This window comes from Typopeltis vanoorti, chromosome 13 (assembly GCF_054136105.1).
Source record: "Typopeltis vanoorti isolate ZY-2024b chromosome 13, IOZ_Tvanoo_1.0, whole genome shotgun sequence".
Lineage (NCBI taxonomy): Eukaryota > Metazoa > Arthropoda > Arachnida > Uropygi > Thelyphonidae > Typopeltis > Typopeltis vanoorti.
Window position 1 is genome coordinate 79,535,529 of NC_143561.1, and position 22,401 is coordinate 79,557,929.

The 22,401-nt window shown below is 35.2% G+C and overlaps 1 protein-coding gene across 6 annotated transcripts in view; it reads right to left on the minus strand.

Annotated features, from left to right (window-relative positions):
- The window catches only part of LOC150100308 (CUGBP Elav-like family member 4), an 865,263-nt gene that overhangs the window by 222,813 nt on the left and 620,049 nt on the right, over nucleotides 1-22,401 (minus strand). For all 6 annotated transcript variants that reach the window (XR_016549221.1, XM_090402317.1, XM_090402318.1 and 3 more), the window contains one exon: nucleotides 9,543-9,671. Coding sequence is in view for 5 of the 6 variants with exons in the window: in XM_090402317.1 (XP_090258443.1) it covers nucleotides 9,543-9,671 (129 nt within the window). In the remaining variant the exon portion in view is untranslated. The remainder of the gene's footprint in view (nucleotides 1-9,542; nucleotides 9,672-22,401) is intronic.

A 22,401-nucleotide genomic window follows, 5' to 3' on the forward strand; every position in this document is an offset into this window, starting at 1 on the left:
TGCTTCTGCCTTAGTATCACCACTCTAGGTCTGCCTCCCACTGACGAGACCTCAATAAAGGTTGAAACCAGTCTGGGTAGTGGCCCTTCCCTTAATACATAGCAGTATATATGTCCACAAGGAGATGTGCTTTGCATTATGGGAGATACTGAGACAAGGAGTGATGAGAGCTTGGTCCACCTTTTCTGCGAGTTGCCTGGGGATGTACCACCTTACCTCAACCTCAGTCCTGAGGATATTTTCATGTGGAAACTTTGTTTGCTTACACTTGGATAAAGGATTAAACTAAATTTATCATTGCCTGAATAAGGAGACAGAAAACAACATCCAAAAAAGTATGTCCAAAATTTCTCCTATATATATATATATATATATTTTTTTTTTTTTTTTTTTTTTTTTTTTTTTTTATTCTTCCACATATTAGTTTTTATAACATTTCAGTAATGCCTTAGATTTTCAGATAAAGAGCCAATGACACAGTAAAAAAAAGGGACACTCCTAAACGAAAGTAGGCTATATTACCCGTTAAAATAATAGTTTATTTTTAGAGGAGTAACAAAGAAAATTTCCCAGAAATAAACCTATACATAGAAAATAAATATCAAGAAGTTGGTAAAACATTCCTCAGGCTATTCAAAAAGCACAGAAATAGAGAAAAGAGTACTGTAAAAGGAATTAGAGATGATAAATGAGACATGAAACTGAAGATAAAGATAAAGGATGATAGTAGAAAACTCCCAACAGGATTGCAGTCAGGAATACATATTCATACATGAAGTAAAAAAAGTCATCAAAAACCTGAAATGTGGAAAGGCAGCTTGAGTAGAATGAAATTCAGCCAGAAATGCTTGATATGAAGGTATAAAAGTTTTACAGTGGCTGCATTGCATAATTCAGAAAGCCTTGTCAGAGGATCAAATTCCACAGGATTGAAACAAAGCTAAGCTCTCAAAGTGCCCATCTTTAAAAAGGGAAATAAAGCTGAATGTGAGAATAATTACAGATGTATTTCCTTACTGAGTGAGTGTTCCTGGTAAGATTTATGTAAGTATACTTGAAAAATGGCTAAGAATAATTGTGGAAGGGAAGTTTGGTGAAGAACAAGCTGGATTTAGACCAAATAGAAGTTGTCAGGATCAGATTTTCACTTCAAGACAAATAATTGAGAAAATTTGGGAATATAACAAGGATTTGTATTTAAGTTTTGTTGATCTGGAAAAGGCATATGACAAGATATCAAGAGGAAAGCTCTTCAAAAGGCCACAGTTATGTGGTGTAAATGGGACATTATGTTGAGTAATGTATAGTCTCTATTTAAGCTGTAAGTCAGCAGTTAGAATTGAAGGGGCTACAAGGTAGATGGTTTGAAGTAAAATCAGGTGTGTAACAGAGTGCACATTATCTTCACTGTTATTCATTATTTATATGAATCACATAATGAAAGAAAGTGGTATTATATCTGAAAATATTAAAATTGGTGATGTTAATCTTAGCTCATTACCTTATGCAGATGATGTTATACCTATGAATAAATCCAGCACAAGTCTGCAAGATTCCCTGACTAAATTGAATAACTGTTGTAATAAATTTGATATGAAAATCAGCAATAAACAAAGACAATGAAAATAGGCAGAAACATTGAAAACATCAACTGTATCCAAAATGGTGAACCTATAGAACAGGTAAAATATTTTAGCTACTTAGGCACAATATTTAGTGAAGATGGTAAATTAAATATGGAAATCCTAATCCTGTGGCTTCCTCTCTTTTGAGAGGGTTGCAGCTGATTACTAGGGAGATAATTATGAAGGAAGGTAGTTTCCCATTGCCTTACTTGTTGTAAGTATTTACGAGTGTAGGCCATGTGTGTTCATGGGACTGGTTTGCCTGTTTTGAGGGATGAAAAATCCGAGTTACCGGGAGGGGAAAACCCTCCACGCTGTATGAGACCGGTTAACTCAGCTTTAGTCAAAAGAGACCAGATAAAGGTTCCTCATGTGACAGCCGGGAATCGAACCTATGTCTTTCCGCCCAAAGGGTGAAGTCCTTTGGGCGGAAAGAGATTTAGATATTTAGATGAATATGGAAATATTTAGAGTTTCTGAATATTTCCATATTCAGAGACTCTAAATATGGAAATAGACAACAGAATCAGTAAAGCTGGTATGGTAGGAAGTCAACTGAATAAATTTATATGGAATAAGAAAGAAATTAGTTAAAACACTAAATTATCTGTATACAAGACAATCTTCAAACCAATTTTAACTTATGGTCTGAGAGCTGGGTTAGAAATAAAACACTTGATCAAAGACTAGAGACCCCTGATATAAGAGTTCTGAGAAAGATCAGTGGAGTGAATAGATGCATCAATGGCAATATCACATCAAAAATGAGGATATTAGGAAAGAACTCATTATTGTTAGCATTTAAGAATGTGTTAGTAGAGCTAATCTAAACTGCTATGGTCACTTGAACAGAATGGGAGAGGAGAGATTAGCAAAATAAGTGTTCTTTGACAGGTTGGTAGGAAAAAGACCCAGAGGAAGACCAAGATGTAGATAGATTAATACAGTAAAAAGCACTCAAAAGACAGAAACATAAGATCTGATAATATTGGAGTCTTAACAGAGATTAATTTGGAGGAAAATTATTGATCAGAAGTTAGTAATGGTGAAACATTTCATGTAGTACTATCATAATTATCCTGTACATACACCTCCTGAGGTGTATATATCAGGAATTTGATGATCATAAAATCTTGATCAGGCCATATATAAACTACTATGCACATACCTGGTTGCCTGGTTTTCAAGGGAATGAGGATATCTTAAATAAGTTTCAGAGATTGTCTGAGGCAGTATCAGGTCTTTGGAAAGCCTTGTGAATAGGAAAGGTAAAAAGTGATATGATTGATATACATGGTGAGGTGGTGGCCATACCAGATGAATGAGGAGATTTTTTCATAGAATGGTAGGAGACAGGAATAGAACAGAGAGCCATCCCTGGAAACCATACAAGGAGATTGTGAGCAAGAGAGTGAGGAGTTGCTAGAGAGTGGAATGCATTGTCTGAGAGTGTGGTAAGCACAGAAATGTTGAAAGTTAATAGGCACAGTTTAATGATCTTGCATGACGACCTCCTACAATATGTATTGTGACTCCATGATATGATATAAACATTAATAATATATATATGTTTTAAAGTAATTACTAAAACATTCAGAATATCCTTTCAGTTACATAAGCAAAGTGGATGTTGGATCCAGCATTATTTCAAAGCTGAATGTAGAAATTATGAAAGTTTGTAAGTTGACCAGAGAGCTTGCAGAAATACATTCCTCGTGTTATTTCAAGCATCTATATATTCACCTTTTATTAGTCCATCAGACCAGTAAACATTATCAAAATGGACTAATAAAAGATGCCTATATAGATAGTTGGGCAGTGCCTATGTGTTTTAAGTAGTCCACACCAAGGTAACTCGTGAATGCCAAGGAATGTATTCCTGCAAGCGCTCTGGTCAACTTACGAAACTTTCATAGTTTCAGCTTTGAAATAATGCTGGATCTAATATCCACTTTACTTATGTAATTTTGCATTACCGATTTGCTAACAATTTTCATGACATTATATATATATATTTATTTATTTTATTTATTTTGAAATTGCTCTGTGACTTGAACTATTTCAGATATACATTTTTTTTCAATTCTCTAAGAGCACATACTGACTTATTAACCTAGATCCATTGATATATATATATATATATATATATTATTATTATTATTTTTGGGCTACTCCAGGGAGTCCTTAGACTCATCGAGGGAGGCCCTAAACATCATGTCCACACAACTATACGACATTCTCACAGTATCTATCATACCTTGCCTTGAACTCACTCACTGTCATAGCACCCACAACAGACTCTGGCAGCTTATTCCACTCATTTACCACTCTAAAAGTAAAGAACCCAGCTCTAACACCACTGCTAACCACACTCTTGCCCAGCTTCCATAGGTGTCCCCTAGTTCTCCCACCACCAATCCTGATCTCAAAAATATCCTCTGAATTAATCTTATAGAATCCTTTTAGCAATTTGAATGTCTCAATGATATCTCCCCTTTTCCGCCTATCAACCAGTTTCTGCAACCCACAAATCTTCAACTTGTTCTCATGTGGTTCATTCCATAGACCTGCTATCATCTTAGTCGCTCGCCTCTGGATCCTCTCCACCTCCTCCCCCATCAAGAAGGAATCGAAGTGACCAAATCTGGGCACAGTAGTCAAGATGAGGTCTTATCAAGGCTCGGTACAGAGGTACAATAACTTGCTTGTCTCTGCTCGTTAAATTATTTTTCAACAACCAAGTGAATTAATGAGCTGATTTAGCTACTTTCGCAATGTGCCCCCTAAATTTCATCTCCCTATCAACCAACACTCCCAAGTCCCTGGCCTCATCAATCTCTTGGAGTACAGTTCCACCCATGTGGTATACTGCTGCTAATCTTTTCACCCCAAAATGCATAACCTTACATTTTGTCACATTAAATTGACATCCATCCTCCTTAGCCCAGAACTCCAATCTATCCAAGCCATCCTGCAAGACTTTGCCATCTTCTGCATTCACTATCACCCTCCCCAACTTTGCATCATCAGCGAACAAATGAACTGTTCCACTTAGATCCTTCCCTATATCGTTAATGAATAGATTAAACATCAGAGGTCCAAGAGCAGAACCCTGCGGCACCCCCACTAGTCACAGGCCGTCTTTTGGACTCCACTCCTGAATAAACCACTCTTTGATATCTCTCCATCAACAACCCACCTATCCATCTCACCAACCCTATATCCATTCCCATATGTTGTAGTTTATGGAAAAGAATTCCATGTGGTATCCTGTCAAACACCTTTGCCAGGTCCAGCAGTATCACTGTAAACCCATTTCTCTTATCCAGTTCAGCCGTCACCTTGTTATAAAACTTGAGCAAGTTACTCAGGCATGATCTACCCTTTACAAAGCCATACTGTCCCCTGTACAGTATCTCATTTTCATCAATCCATTCCTGTATTTTTCTCTTGACTACTTTCTCCAAGACCTTGACAACAACTCCTGATATGCTGATCAGTCGGTAATTTGCAACCATAGTCTTGGATCCTCCTTTATGCAGTGAAACTATTTTCCCCTCTTTCCACGCCTTCGGGACTACACCAGACCCGAGACTCAGATTAAACAACATGGTCAAGGGCACTGATAATTCCTTAGCCGCTTCACGCAAGACCCGTGCCAGTATACCATCCAATCCCACAGATGTATTCACATTAAGGTTCTGTAATAGACTATTCACCTCCACTTCATTCATCACAATTCCCCTATAAACTAATGGCTCCTTCATTTTTTCAATGTCACCACCTGGATGATATACTTTTGCAAAGTGCGCGCTCAGTAACTCCACTATATCGACTGGTTCAGTGACCTCCTTACCATCATCATTCCTTAAAATCATTTTGCCATGTACAGTTTTTTTCTTGCTTGCAGCATATTGAAAGAACTGTTTGGGATTCTCTTTTGCTTGCATAGCTAGTTTCCTTTCATAATCGGCTTTTGCTGTTTTTACCACACTCGTTACCCTTCTGGCCTGCACTTTATACTGTTCGTGTGCCTGCAGGTCACCCCTTTCTTTAAATTCCCTCCACAGTTGTTTCTTTTTTTGCAGCTCAAGCTTAATGGTGTTAATCATCCATTTAACCCCTACTTGTTTTACTATTCGGACCCTAGATATACAATCAGCCATAACCTCCTGTAAATGCTCCTTGACCACTTCCCATGCTCTATCGATGTCCAGCCCTTGCAGTTGTACATGCCATGGCACTGATCCAAGCAATCTCCTAAGCCTGTCATACTTGTCAGCACGGTAATTCCACATATACCCTGTCTTAATCAAAAATTCCACACCTTTAGCCACCTCCCAGGTCAAGACCTTATGATCACTCTCACCAATAGGTGGCAACATGGTCATATTCATTACAGTCAAATTCTCAGATGCTATTACCAGGTCAAGCACTCTCACACCCCTAGTATTTTCAATTACATGCTGTCTCAGATAGTTATCCCTTAATAATTGAATAAAATCCTTTTCCTTCCTCACATGTGTCCTCTCCTCCTTCCAATCAATGTTACCATAGTTGAAATCCCCCATAATAATTACCCTCCTTCCACTCATTTCATCAATTTCCCTATGCATACTATCTGGACCATCTATTCCATCACCTGGTCTATAGCAGCACCCAACTGTATATTTTATTCTGCCAGTCTCAATCTCACACCAAATAGCCTCAAATGAGCTCCTTTCACTATCCTGCAATACAACTTCAATTCTCCTTGGCTGCAGTTCATCAGCTATCATCAATAACACCCCTCTCCCCATTTTATTCTCTCTGTCCCTCCTAAACACACTATAACCTACACATTCTATCCCACTAACTATATCATCTTCCATCAGCCATGTTTCACTAATGCCAATAACCTGTGGCCAGGAAGAGCCAATCAAGGCCAAAATTCTTCCTTCTTGTTCCTAATACTCCTGGCATTAGTATACATGAAATGCAGTGATCCCTTTGTCCCAGCCCTATCTTGATGCGTTATTCTAAATGTCCCATTCCCATTTTTTGTCCTTAGTGCTGGCTTTGTTACGTTATATACATTCTTACACTCGACTGTCTCACTGATGTCCGCATATCCACCCCCCCCCCCTCCTTGGTAGTTCTTGTTTCCCTGGTTCTGCACATCCATTTTCACTTCATTCAGCAACACTTTTTCCAGTCTTCGCACACCGAGTCCATTCAAATGCAGGCCATCCATCTTGTCTAAGTCCTTTCGCCCATCAAACTCATTCCACACCACACCGTCTGCATAACCTGCGCATAATGTCATTTGCGATTATGGCCCTCCTTCTAAACTTCTCTTTGTCATACCGCAGCAACAGACTCACCATTCTAACTCTGTCACTCTTTTCTTTCGCTACCTTTAACAATACTTTCAAGTCCTCTCTCATAAAAAATTTATCACCTTTCAATTCATTCGTACCTGCCACAATTATTAATTCTTTCACCCTCTGTTTTTGCACTCTAATACTCTCACTTACATCCTTAAATTTCGCACCCGGTAAGTACGATTTAGTTACACTCCCATCTATCACTCCTCTTAATAACGATCACCATACAACACTCTTTCCTTCAGTTCAGAAACTCGCCCACTCTTACGCTGGTTATTTACGTTAGCCAATATATATATATATATATATATAATTTCCCTCCTTTTCTTTTCGTTGATTGTTTCTTTAACTCTGTGTATTTAACTCTCATAGACAGCCTCATTACATACTTCCTTGGCGAGTCAATCAATGTTCAATTTGGAAGTTGTCTGGCTTAGATTCTTTACTAAACTTTAGTATGCCTTTTTCTTTCAATGGGATGCTCATTTTATCCTGTTTCGTTTATCCACACCAGAATTCTAGCAAGATTTCTAAGTGTATGAAAGTATAAGCTTAAAATGCATTTTAAGCTTATACTTTCATACACTTAGAACTGAAATATTTAACTCAAGAATATCTCTCGCTTAACACACACAGCATGCAAACCTTTATGTAAATCACCAGTGGTGACCTCTTTATGCAATCATGGCAACAAGGACCAAATGAAACATTCATGAAAGTTGCAACCAATCTATTCATCTTTAGTGATCATATCAGATGGAGATATAAACTTTACAACCTCAAATCAAAATTATCGAGAGAGGAAAGAGAAAGCATGGAGCTATCTCTTTCCTCTATCCCTAGAAAGGAGTAGAGTAAGGAAGAAGAACGACCAAACTGCATAAGTTGCTCTTATGCTATCAGGCACTACTCCTAACATTACGGCTTTGTGTGACATGCAGATACAATACATTAGGAAAGAGATTCTAAGAAGATTTTACAGCTATATTGAAATTTCCTTTAGTTTAATTTTGACAACAATGCTTCACCTTAGGTAACTACTGAGAAAATGTTCATAAAAAAAAAAAAAAATTGTTCAGTCAAAAGCAAGGTACAAAACTAACAGAATTAAATTAGAGTTCTAGGTTCTTTACATGGTGAGTTCTTCCTTTCTTTCTATTCATAAACACCACCTATCTATGCAGGTTATGTCAGTTAGAAACTGCACTGTTGTAACATAGAATTAATCTCCCATGACTGAAAATATCATATGAAAGATGATTACATTCCATTGAGTAGAGAAATGCTGCTTCATAAAGACTGTTATATGTATGCATAAATACTAATTTTAGTGCTAATTCTTTTGTTGTAATCAAAACTTAAAGCATGCATCATACAAATAAGAAAAACATCTGACTGTTAGCTACATTAGGGCATATTAGCCATACTTTTGTTTATTGTTAAAATGCTAAAATACTGCACTTAATGTTGTATTGTTTAGTAATGAAGTTATAGGAAGATATACTGAATATTGTGTTGCATAACACCAAGTTAAAAAATACTATTTATTTAAGGTTGAGATAGATGACTCTTTGACTCCACGGGGTCTTGGGTAATGATAATAAATGGGCACACCTTAAATTAACTGAACTTTGAATAGGTGTTATTGTGTTAACTGACTTTTAGTACAGCATCATGCAATTGTACCTTCAGTTATCTGACCATTAAATTATTCAACAGAAAAACTGCTTTCCCACTATGGTTGGATAATTGAGAGATTACTGTCTGTATGTGTCGTGCTTCCATAGCAAAGGTGATGGTGACAATCTTTGGTTGGAAAGATTGAAAAGACCTGGTTTCAAATTCAAATGTAAAGAGCTTTTCAAATGTAGATGCATTAGCCAGTTGATATGGAGATGGGTTGTTCAATTCAAAAACTATCCAGGTGAAGAGTAACATGCAATTAACACATAGTAGAATATGCAGACAAGATTAAGCAGCCTATTATAGCATTAAGTATGTTCGTATCAGCTAAAGTTATTTGGTTGTAATAGGAAGTAATTCAATCTAAAGCTATTAAAAGAGACAGAGAGAGAGAGATGAGATTACATGCATAGTAATTGTTCATTATTTCAACTACTTTAGTAAACTGGTCTTCTAATGGCCAGCTAGTTAAATGAATGATAAAATGCCACTTGTTTCAATCACTATGTCTCCATACTAACCAATCTACACATCAGTTAAGTTAATGAGAGCTGAATAATTGAGATAATCTGAATAATATCTCAATTATTCAGATATTACTGTACAGAAAGTAATTGAAGTGAATGCCATTCCACTTTTTTTTCCCAAGAAAACCTCATGACTATTCTACTTTCTTTTAGTAGAACTGTCACTATGACTTTTTTTTTTTTTTTTTGCTAAGTCACATCATCTCTCTAATCCTGCCCATTCTAACAACCGTGTGTGTGTAATGAAATGTGTATTATAGGAATACTATAATGGAGTTTTTCTTTTAATATAACGATTTTTTTTTTTTTTTTTTTTTGGTTACATAAAATGCACTACTCACGTGGATAGTGTGGCATACCATTGGCATACACCTCACCAGTTTGGCCATTAGCCTGGGCCATGGTGAAATTCGGCATTGTAGGGGAAGGCAAATTAGGGATAGCACCATTCACTGGCTGGGTCCCTGCACCTATCAGAAGAAACACCAATGATGATAAACCTAAATCAGCATTAAATTTTGATCAGATAAATATGTAATCAAAATTTCATATTTCACATACTATTTCCATAAATTAAAGATACCAATACTTGGTTTAATCTTTTTTCCAAGTGTAAGCAAAGTCTATGCCTGAAGTATTTTCAGGACTGGGGCAACTCGTATAACGAAGCTAAGACTTCACATCACTTGCCTTAGTATCCTACAATGCAAAGCACATCTCCTTGCAGATATGTATAATGCTATGCATTATGGGAAGGTTCACTACCCAGACTAGTTTCAACCTTTATTAAGGTCTCTTCAGTGGCAGTCAAACCCAGAGGTGATACTAAGGTTGAAGTCATATTTTCATATACGAGTTGCCAAAAAGTGTCACACCTTATTATTAAATTACTCTGGATTAGTTGTTGGATGTTTTTTCATTTGGTTATACTATAAATTAAAGATACCAAGAAATTATGTACTTGGTTTAATCCTTTTTCCAAGTGTATGCAAAAAGTTTGCCCCTGAAGTATTTTCAGGATGGGAAACTGAAGCTAAAACTTCACTTCTTTATACGAGTTGACCCAGAAATTTAAACACAGAAAACCCAACTTTTATTAATATATTTATTTTTATTAAAGTAACAAAGCTTTAAACATTCAATATAGCACCATCAGTAATTTGTAAAAATCCAGGTGATCATCCAGATGCTGTGATTCTTGCCTTCATATCATCATTCTGTGTCATGTGAGTGTTATACATAGGCCCATTTCTACATTTTGCGGGGCCCTGTGCAAAATAGAAAAGCAGGGCCCCTGAAAGTTAGTAACATTTATGGAAATTTTAAATGGAAGGATATCTTGTTAATTAATTAATTAAATCAAATATAAAAAATATTTATGCAGATAAATAAATATGCTCTTTAGCATCAATTTAAGTAAAGGGAAAAAATTAGTTAAAAAATAAATGTGTTTGTATGTACATGATATATTATTTTATTATGTAAGTACACATCATCTTATAAATATGCCAGAAGAATGATTTATTTAAGAATATACATAATAATATAAAATATAAAAAATATATCCATTTTTACTATAAAGAATGAAATATATGCATAACGACGTATAAGATTTAAAAGAAATCTTAATGTATTAAATTTTATTTAACCTAATGCGCTTATCAATAAAATCATTTATAACGTTATCAAAATTTAAATTTTTTGCAATTTCATGGTCTATAGATATTATTTCCAGGGACGACAAACGTTCTTGAGACATAGAAGATCACAAATAGGCTTTTATTAATTTTAATTTGGAAAATGACCTTTCTGCTGATGCAACTGTAACTAGACTGGTCAATAATATTTTAAATATCGTAGTAATATTTGGATAAATATCCCATAAATTATTTGCAATTATGAATTTTAAAATATTAATGGGTGCATCTTCTGGAACAATATTTCTAAAAATAATGAATTCATTGTAAAATTCAGATTCATCAATATCTGTATTTAATTTTTGATACAGCTGTTGCAGCAAAATTTTAATTCATTTTATTATTTTAATTACAAAATACAAGCATGCCTTTATGGCATTCGTATAATTCGTATAGTGAAGGTATGTAAGTTCTTTTCACTAAGCTTAGATATTTTCCAGGTCTACCTACTCACTGATGAGACCTCAAAAAAGGTTGAAACCGGTCTGGGTAGTGACCTCCCCTCATAATGTAATGACAGTATTACATCTCCTAGGAGCTGTGTTTTACATTATGAGAGAATATCAAGAATAGTGAGGGAGCTTGCTCCACCTTTGCTTCGAATTGCCTTCGCCGATAGTTTTTCGGCATTGAAACTCATAGATTGTAGTTATCGATCTTGAGTTTCACTTACTGGCTATATAACAATATAGGATTCTTATCCATTTAATAAGTACTGGACTTTCTTTAAATTTAATTTCTAATAGATTTGACAGTTCTTTAGCAATTTCAAAACAGCTATCAAATCCTGATATTCTCTGCTCTTCAAAGTACTGCACTAACTCTTTATTATGCTTAGTTGCTACATCTATGGAAATTTTTGCATTTTGTAATACTTGACTTACTAAATTAACTTTTGACAAAAGCTCATACCAAATTACAAGGCGTAGTATAAACTCAAATGAATCTATTTGTTCATATATTGAAACCACTTCTACTTTGATAGTATTATCTGATGCAGTTTTAGATAATTCTTTTAGTGCATTTAAAAATTCTGGAATTTGAAAACGTACAGCTCTAACTGATTCTATTCTAAATTCCCATATTGTATCAGATAACGGTTTTGGAGTTAATTGTTTAAAAATGTCCCAAAGTGAAGTTGAGGCAGCAAATAATGTATATTTTTTGTATAACATTAAAAAAATTTACAGCTTTAATTGATGATTTAGCGACATCCCCTAAAATCAAATTTAAATAATGACAGGCGTAAGGAGTATAAAATGCCTTTTCGTTTTCATTTAAAATGTAAGCACGGACTCCCTTATACAGTCCTTTCATATTCGCTCCGTTATCATATCCTTGCCTGCTACAATCTGACTAATTAAGATTTAATTTATTCAAAAGTGATTTTATATTTTCATATATACCTTTACCAGTATTGTCATTAGTTGTTAAAAACGTCAAAAAGTGTTCACGAATTTCAGTATCTGCTTTAAATATATGTACATTTTTTACTAAATAATTTAAGGAAATTACGTCAACTAGGATATACATTAAAATAAATTTTAATATACTTCAATATTTCGGCAACGTCACGTTGCCATTTTCAAGAAACTTAAGAACAAGACACGTGCACGCAGGCACAACAAACAATAAGTGAGGAAGAAGCAGGAAGCTATTATTTCTCCTAAAGTCCTGATGGTGCCCCCTAGCGGGCAATGTTGATATTCTTGGGTGATTGGGCTGAAGGTCTTCTGATGTAGGTTTCCCAAATTTGAGGCAGTCTCATGCAGCCAAATTTGTTGAGGTTTGGATTGTTTCTTAGGGCTGAAGCTGATTCCATGAAAAGCCTTTCATATTTGTATTTACTATATGGTGTATTATCGTGGCTTTCTTCCACCGTATCCTACGGCAGGTATCCAGTGCATGCTCAGCAAGACCAGAGTGGCTGTATTGGTGAAAATAGTCTACCAAGAATACCAACATTGCCCACTAGGGAACACCATCAGGACTTTAGGAGAAATAATAGCTTCCTGCTTCTTCCTCACTTAATGTTTGTTGTGCCTGCGTGTACGTGTCTTGTTCTTAAGTTTCTTGAAAATGGATTAATTGTTGATATGGTTCCCATATCAACAATTAATTCATTTTGCACAATGGGTGATAGATACGAATTTTGTTTCTTACCTATAATTTTTTTTTCCAAACATCGCATTAAATGATCTTTTAAAACTGGATCAAATTCTGCAATTAATTCTATGATTCCTAAAAAATTACCATTATGGGCTGGGTACAAAGTATCAAAATTACCACTAAAATCTAAATTATGTTCGGATAAATAAAGAATTGCTGCTACTATTTGTCTTAAAACATTTCATAAACATTCTGCTTCAAATTTTATGACATTTTGATTTGCCTGATCAATTATATTGTGATTTTTTTAAATTACATTCCATTTGTGTCCATGAATTCATGCATTTCATATGCACTGGATTTCGTTCGTGCAACTTTAATCTTTCACTTACATGTCGCCAGTCAGAAAAGCCATTACTAGATAAAAAATTATCGTCAGAAGAAAATAATTTGCAACAAAAACAAAAAAATAGTTGGCAGAGCTTGAATATACAAGAAGCCATCTTCTGTTTTGCTTCTCTCCGTTTGCAATTGTCCTAACATAGTGAGCTGTGGAAAAACACCTCTTGTTGTTATCTTTTAGAAAATCATTTTCAGTCGGAGGAGACAGTGGACCATGTTGTACAATTTGTGTTAGTGTTGCGTTGTTCGAAATTTTGGGCCATGTTGCTGGATCATCAATAGTAAATAGTTCACCTTCCTCTGGTGTCTCAGTTTTAGGATCTTCAATACTCACTGTTAGACCAAACGCTTCATGTTCTCTGCTTCCTTTGAGTATTTCAGAACTCTCATTATTAATTAATGTTGAAGCTGAAGAACTGTTTGTAGTTATTTCAGAACTCCCGTTATCAATTGATATATCTGAACAAATATATGAGTTCAACTTCATAAATTTAAACAGTGAATTTCTTTGACATTCCTCAGCCGCTTCTTTTCTTGTTTTTGCTTTCATTTTTCATGCCCACTTGGGTATTTTCTTCCATAATAATCTTTCTCACGACAAGTCATACTTTAGAATTAAATACGATAGATTTAATTATGAAATAAGTTAAATTAAAACAAAATTACTTACCTGATAAATAAAATATATCTAAATTAGATAATATTAGAAAATAACTAAATCTAATATAGATTGAAAACTGCTATTGAAGAAAAATTCTGATGTCGGATAACCTAAAGCCAGTTTACAAAATATATTTTTTAAGATGTTTTGCAAGTAATGTCACATACAAAAATTGCCATGACAGTACGTGTATATACTTACTTGTTCATGAAATCATAAACTAAAATCAAAAAACTCCTTAAAATTATTAAAAACACCTGTTTTAAAATGCACTTTTCCCTATTTAACACTATGTTGTATGATATTGTTATATATCTTAGAGTAGTTTCAAATACTACCACTATGATCTTAAAATTTATTCCCTATACCAATTATTGTTTATCCTAATGTTATTTCATCGAACAATAGAGCCAGACCACTAGTCTGGCTCCGGCCATGAGATACTGGGCGAGCAGTAACGCAGTGCAGTGCAGTGCCAACGAAAGAACAATGCACCGTTATCAATATAATTTTAATGTATTTTCATGAAAAATTTGGTGTTTATTTTACCAAGAAAATACATAAAAACTGTGCGGTGGCGCGGGGCCCTGTGTGCCACCGCCGCACAGTTTCAGGTCGCACACCCATGAATACGGCTCTGGTTATACAAACGATCTTTGACAAAGTTGGATAGCCGAAGAGTGACAATCAGATAGGTTATAGGTAAGGCTAGTATTAAGATCAACTGGATTGAGGATAATTTTTGTTGATTCCACAATTCTTCTCTCCAGCTCATTGTAGCATCCAAAACTGTTTTCTGATTTGTTCCAGATCACTGGATAAGTGACAGAAGCTTCATCGTTAGGGTGCATAGAATTAAAAACATGATTGTGTAGTGCACTGGCTCTAGTTCTGCCATAGGTTATGTCTCTCACATACATGTTCTTATTATCCACAAGAGTTTGGTCAATCTATAGTACACCAGTACTGTGGATTAGCAAAAAAGGAACTTGTTCACATTTGGCTTAAAGAATTGTGGATTGTATTCTTTGGGAAACACACATGGTGGGGAGACATTCCTGAGGGCAGCAGTTCATTGAGATCATGAGATATATTTTTGCATTTGTCTTTTCATGTTATGCATCCACTGATGCATAACATGAAAATTACACATACTGAAATCAACTCAATGGATTTCTCCATCTGACCAAATAGGGCACTACCATATATCAGCTCTATTTCACCAAAATTAGCTAAAATTCTCAAGAGATTTAAAATCTGCACTTCTTTTTCTCCATCAATACAAACTCTATTCCTTAGTTAGTACACCTATACCAAAACATGACAGTCTAAAAGTAGCCAGGAGTTTATTATCTTTGGTGTAATTGCAACATGTCCTATTTTGATCAGATGAAGAAATCTATTGAGTTGTGTATAGAAGAACATGTCAGAGACATCACCTATGGAAGAACTAGAGCTAGCACAATCTAATCATGTTCTTAATTCTGCTTACCCTAATGATGATTATTCTGTTACTCACTCATTGATCTCAATGAGGGGTAGATCAAATCAGAAAACATTTTTAAGTGCTACAATGAGCTAGAGAGAAGATCTGTGGAATCCAAAGAAACTGCCAATTTGGTCGATAATAATACTTACCATAGCTATAACTTATCTGACTGTCACTTTTCAGCTATCCAACTTTGCAGTATACATGAGATAATGCCCAAATGAATGTGCTCAACAATACTATGGCATCCAGAATGCCTTCAAATGTCAGCAATATGTTTACAAGTTGATTTATAGTTGTTGTTCTCTTGTAATATATATTTTTGTATTTCTCTTTTTCATATTATGCACCCAATGTGGTTTTTTTTCTAAGCATGTGTGTGCACACACACAGTATATACTAACTGTTACTCTAGTACAGAAATTATTATTATTTTTTAAATAGAGAATCCACAAGAGATTGGTCAATCTATAGTACACCAGTACTGTGGATGAGCAAAAAGGAACTTGTTCACATTTGACTTAAAGAATTGTGGATTGTATTCTTTGGGAAACACACATGGTGGGGAGACATTCCAGAGGGAAGCAGTTCATTGAGATCATGAGATATAATTTTGTATTTGTTTTTTCATGTTATGCATCAATGGTGAGGTCTTCTAAGAAGATGAAACCAGTTGTGCGTTCAAAACTAGTTTCATATAAATAGTTATAATAGTTTTTTCTATTTTGTATCTCTTGGCATCTAGTCATTAAATATCTTTAATTGTGTCATATAGCCGAGTAAATTGATTGCATCATATGTAGAGAAAGAGAAGCATGGGGGGGGGGGGGAAATGTGCACAGTTACATTTTCAGTTTTTAGGACATGAAAGATAAGGGGGGTTCAGAAGACAATTAGCCATAACTGATTTATTTTTTCTGGATTATTATTTTTATTTTTATTAGCTTTTCAAACCCTTGCAAGCTCTTTGCTTACTTGCATGATTTGAAAAGCTATTATTTTTTTAATAAGTAAACTGTATTGTTCAGCATGGCATGGCATCAATGTATAGAACAATTGTGGGCAATTTCAATATGTGTAATTTTGTTTGCTACAGTGTGTATGAAATATATTTTGATCTGTGAACTCAAAGATTTCTGGAAGGTAAGTGAAAAACTGGCGAGTGCATGTAAGAAGTGTTTTGAGAGCGAGTGCTCCATTCTGTGGGGGGGGGGGGGGGAAGTAAGAAGTATGCCAACAGTCAGTCAATTAAATTAAAACAAGAAAATATGAGGGTGAATCATTCCAAGACTGTTGTTGTTATTGCATAAAGTGCTGGAAGCAAGTAAGAGTGCATACAGCACACGTGATAGCAAAAATGATCATCATTATCAATTTCCTGATATGTATCCTCAAGAAGTGTTCAGACTACTGTGAAACTACATAATCAAGTTTATTATTACTCTCCCATCAACAATTTTCCTCCAAATTAGTCTATTAGTCTGTTGTATCTAGAATTTCATACTTCTAAGGCACTTCTGACTGAATCAATCCACCTAGAACTTGATTTTCCTTTGGGTCTCTTTTCTGTCATCATGGCATCATACACCTTTCCTCTCACATTCTGTGTAAGTGGTCATACCACTTTAGATTAGCTATTAGCTCTGCTCACACATTCTTGAATGCTAACAATGACAAGTTCCTTTCTAATATGATTCTACTATGGCTGCCATGTGTTCACTCCTCTAATTTTCATATCTATGGTCTGTAGTCTTTGATCAAGTGCTTTATTTTTTAACCAAACTGTCAAATTCATAACTTAAAACTGATTTGCTAGTTTCGTGTTTTCACTAATTTCTCTCTTATTTATATAAATTTATTCAACTGGTTTTGATTATTCTGTTGTCCAAATTTCTAAATTTAATCTGCAATCTTCACTAAAAAATAGTACCTAAATAGCCAGAATATTTTACTTGTTCTATAGGTACACCACTGAGAATGCACCTTAAGGTTTTTATGTTTCTGCCTATTTTCATAGTTTTAGGTCTTTTTATTGCTGATTTTCATGCCAAATTTGTTACAGCTGTAATTCAAGTTACAGAATCCCAGAACCTTGGACTGGATGTATTTATTATTATTATTTTATCATATCTCCATGGAGTCCAGAGACTCATCATGGAAGAACCAACTCAACCATCATACACAAATCCTATCATACCTCTCCTTGAATCCATTCATGCTGATGGTGAATGGACCATCACAATTATTCACACCAACTCACCACCAATTCTGGTAATCCATTCCACCCACTCACTTGTCACCATCTTGGTTTCATCTCTGAATCTTTTCGACCACCTCCTGGTCCTCAAGAAACCCAGGTGATCAAATCTGTGTGCAGTAATCAAATGTGGCCGAATCATAGCCTTATAAAGAGGGATAATAACTTCCTTATCTTTACTTAAGTATAAAGAGCTAATAAGCTTCATTTCGGCAATGAAAACATTACTTAAATTAAGGGGATATTAAATCCCGCACAGTTTTAAAACCGAATAAGAAACTCAAAGATCGGAATCAGAGAGTTTCTTGCCGAATATAGTAAACTATAAAGTATCGGCGACACTAGCGTTAGCCAATGCAAGTGATCCAAGTACGTAGTACAATACCGGGCAACTCGTTGCAAAGGTGGAGGAAGTTCAGATCGCTATTCTTAGGTATTTTCCATAATATAAAAACACATTTCCTAGGAAATGTATGCTAATCAAAAAAGGCTGAAACCGGTCTGGCTAGAGACCTCCCTCCATAATGTAATAGCAGCATACATTTCCTAGGAAATGTGTTTTTACATTATGGAAAATACCTAAGAATAGCGATCTGAACTTCCTCCACCTTTGCAACGAGTTGCCCGGTATTGTACCACGTACTAGGATCACTTGCATTGGCTAACGTTAATGTCACCAATACTTTATAGTTTACTATATTTGGCAAGAAACTCTCTGATTCCGATCTTTGAGTTTCTTATTCGGTTTTAAAACTATGCGGGATTTAATATCCCCTTAATTTAAGTAATGTTTTCATTGCCGAAATTAAGCTTATTGGTTGCACCTGTTTGGAAAACTCGTTCGCAGAGTACATAAGTTCTTTTCGCTATACACTTTGGTATTAGGTCTAGCTACTCACTGATGAAGCCTCAAAAAAGGCTGAAACCGGTCTGGGTAGTGACCTCCCTCCATAATGTAATAACAGCATACATTTCCTAGGAAATGTGTTTTTACATTATGGAAAATACCTAAGAATAGCGATCTGAACTTCCTCCACCTTTGCAACGAGTTGCCTGGTATTGTACTACGTACTAGGATCACTTGCATTGGCTAACGCTAGTGTCGCCGATACTTTATAGTTTACTATATTTGGCAAGAAACTCTCTGATTACGATCTTTGAGTTTCTTATTCGGTTTTAAAACTATGCGGGATTTAATATCCCCTTAATTTAAGTAATTCCTTATCTTTATTTGTTAGCGTATTTTTTCAACATCCAAGTAATTCGTTGAGCTATTTTACCAACTTTTGCAATATATGCCCTCTGAACTTTAAGTCTTTGTTTGCCATTATCCCCAAGTCCCAAGTCTCATCAATTTCCTGCAAACCAATACTATCAATATGATACTCCATATGCAACTTTTTCAACCTGAAGTGCATAACCTTACATTTTACAACATTAAATTGACAATCATTATCCTCTGCCCACAATGCATCATCATCATCAACGAATTCCTGACATATACCCTCTAGGGGCGTACAGGATATGATAGCACTACATGAAGAATTACATCATTACTAACTTCCTATCTACAATTTTCCTCCAAATTAGTCTGTTACCTCTCAAGATCTGACATTATTAGATCTTATATTTCTTTCTTCTAAGACATGTTTTTTACTGTATTAATCCATCTTTATCTTGGTCTTCCTCTGGGTCTTTTTCCTGCCAACCTGGCAGAAAACACTTGTTTTGCTAATCTTTCCTCTCCCATTCTATTTAAGTGACCATACCACCTGAGATTAGCTCTGCTAGCACATTCCTGGCTGACAATGTCAAGTTCTTTCCTAATATCCTCATTATTAATATGATATTGCCATTGATGCCATCTGTTCATGCCCCTAATCTTTCTCAGGACTGTCATATCTGCGGGCTCTAGTCTTTGGTCAAGTGTTTTACTTCTGACACAGCTCTCAGATCCATTGGTTTGAATACTGTCTTGTATACAGCTAATTTAGTATTTTGGCTAATTTCCATCTTATTCCATACAACTTTATTCAGTTGACTTCCTACCATACCAGTTTTGTTGATTCTGTTGTCTATTTCCATATTTAATTTACCATCTTCACTAAAAATCGTGCCTAAGTAGCTGAAATATTTCACTTGTTCTATAGGTTCTTCATTCACAATGCAGTTGATATTTTCAATGTCTCTGCCCATTTTCATTGTCTTTTTAATGCTGACCTTCATGACATATCTATTACAACAGTTATTCACTTTAGTCAGGGAATCTTGCAGACTTGTAGTGGATTTATTTAGAAGTATAACATCATCTGCATAAAGCAAAGAGCTGAGATTAACATCTCCAATTTTGATATCAGGTTTAATGCCACTTTCCTTAATAATGTAATCCATATAGATAATGAATAACCAGATTTAACATTAAACCACCTTCCTGTACTTCCTTCAATTCTAACTGCTGACTTACAACTCAAATAAAGACTAAGTATTGCTTGATATAATGCCCCATTGACACCATATAACCATAGCTGTTTGAATAGCTTCTCTCTTCGCCCCTTGTCATATGCCTTTTCAAAGATCTACAAAACTTAAATACATATCTTTGTTATATTCCCATGATTTCTCAACTATCTGTCATAAAGTGAAAATCTGATCTTGACAGCCTCTATTTGCCCTGAATCCAGCATGTTCTTCACCAAGCTTCCCTTCCACAATCCTACTCAAACCGTTTCTCAAGTATACTTGCATGTATCTCACCAGGAACACTCAGTAATGAAATACCTCTGTAATTCTCACATTCAGTTTTATTTCCCTTTTTATATATGGGTACTATTAGAGCTCTACTCCAATCATCTGGAATTCTTTCATTTGTCCAGGTCCGAATTATGCAGTGCAACCACTGTAAGACTTTTATACCTCCATACTTGAGAATTTCTGGTCGAACCACATTTCAGGCTTTTGATGGCATTTTCTGCAAGTATGGATATGTATTCCTGACTCCATGCCTGGTCAGTGTTTTTTACCACTGTGCTGTCATCACTGCTTGTTTCATTTAGCAATTTTTTGAAGTAATTATTCCATACTTCAAGGATATCTTTTCTCCTGTTTTCATGTCACCTTTATCATCTCTAATTCCTTTTACAGCACTCTTTCCTCCATTTCTGAGCTTCTTCAACAACTTCCAGAATATCTTGCCATTTCTTAATATTTATTTTCTATGTTCTTACCAAAGTCCTCCAATGACTTGTTTAGCTAGTTTTACACAGTGTTTAGCTTTCTTACATTTGTCTCTGTATTCTCTAAGAGCACAAGCTGATTTATTTGCCAGGAACTTTTGACATGCTTTCTTCTTTTCTTCCACTGCCTCTTTAATTTCCTGTGTCCACCATGGAGTTCTGATTTTTCTATCCTTACAGACAACCTCACCAAATGCCTCTCTGGCTGAATCAATCAGTGTTTTTTTAAGGGCTTGCCACTGAATCTCCAAAGTTTGGTTACTGTTCTCAAACTGTTTCATTTTTTCTTCAATCATGTTTGTGTATTTCAGTCTGCAGTTCACATTTGTGAGCTGCTCAACTTTTATTCGCTTTAAACATTCTTACATGTTCTTCTTTTCAATATGAAATTCAATTTTATCCTACTCAAGATCAAATGGTGATAACTTCCAATATCATGCCCACAATGCTAATTTATTTAAATCATCCTGCAGGATATCTATATCACCTTTATCAACTATTGCTCTCCCCAGTTTTGCATCATCAGCAAACAACTGAATCCCTTCTTTTAAGTATTTAGGAGCATAATATCATCTGTAAGCAAAGAGCCAAGTTTGGTATCTGTAATGCTAATATCAGATTTCATGCCACTTTCTTTCATAATGGGATACATATAGATGCTGAATAAGAGTGGAGATAATGTGCATTCTTATTTTACCTCTGAGTTTACATCCAACTATCTTTCTTTACATCCTTTAATTCTAACTGCTGACTTACAACCTAAATAAAAAGTAAGTACTGCTTTGTATACTGTTCCATTTACCCCATATCACTGTAGCGTTTAGAAAACCTTTTCTCTAGGCACCTTGTCGTATGCCTTTTCCAGATCTACAAATTTTAAGTACAGATCCTTGTCATATTCCCATGATTTCTCAACTATTTGTCATAAAGTGAAAATCTAATCTTGATAATCTTTATTTGGCCTGAACTCAGCTTGTTCTCCAAGTTCTCTTCCAAGATCTTTCTGAACCTCTTTTCAAGTATGCTTGCATAAATCTTACCTGGAACCACTTAGTAGAGAAATTCCTCTGGATTTCCTCTCTACTCTAATTATCTGGAATTTAACTTTCTGATCAGGCCCTGTGAATTATGCGATGTAACCAATATCTACAAAACTTGTATACCACCATATTTAAGCATTTCTAGTTAAGTATCATCCACTACAACTGCCTTTCTACATTTCAAGTTTTTGATGGTCTTTTCTACCTCAAGTATTGATATGTACTCCTGTTTGCATTCCTTTTCCAACTTTTCTACTACTGTTCTGCCATTGCTTGTTTTGTTTAACAGTTTTTCAGAGTTTTTAATTACTC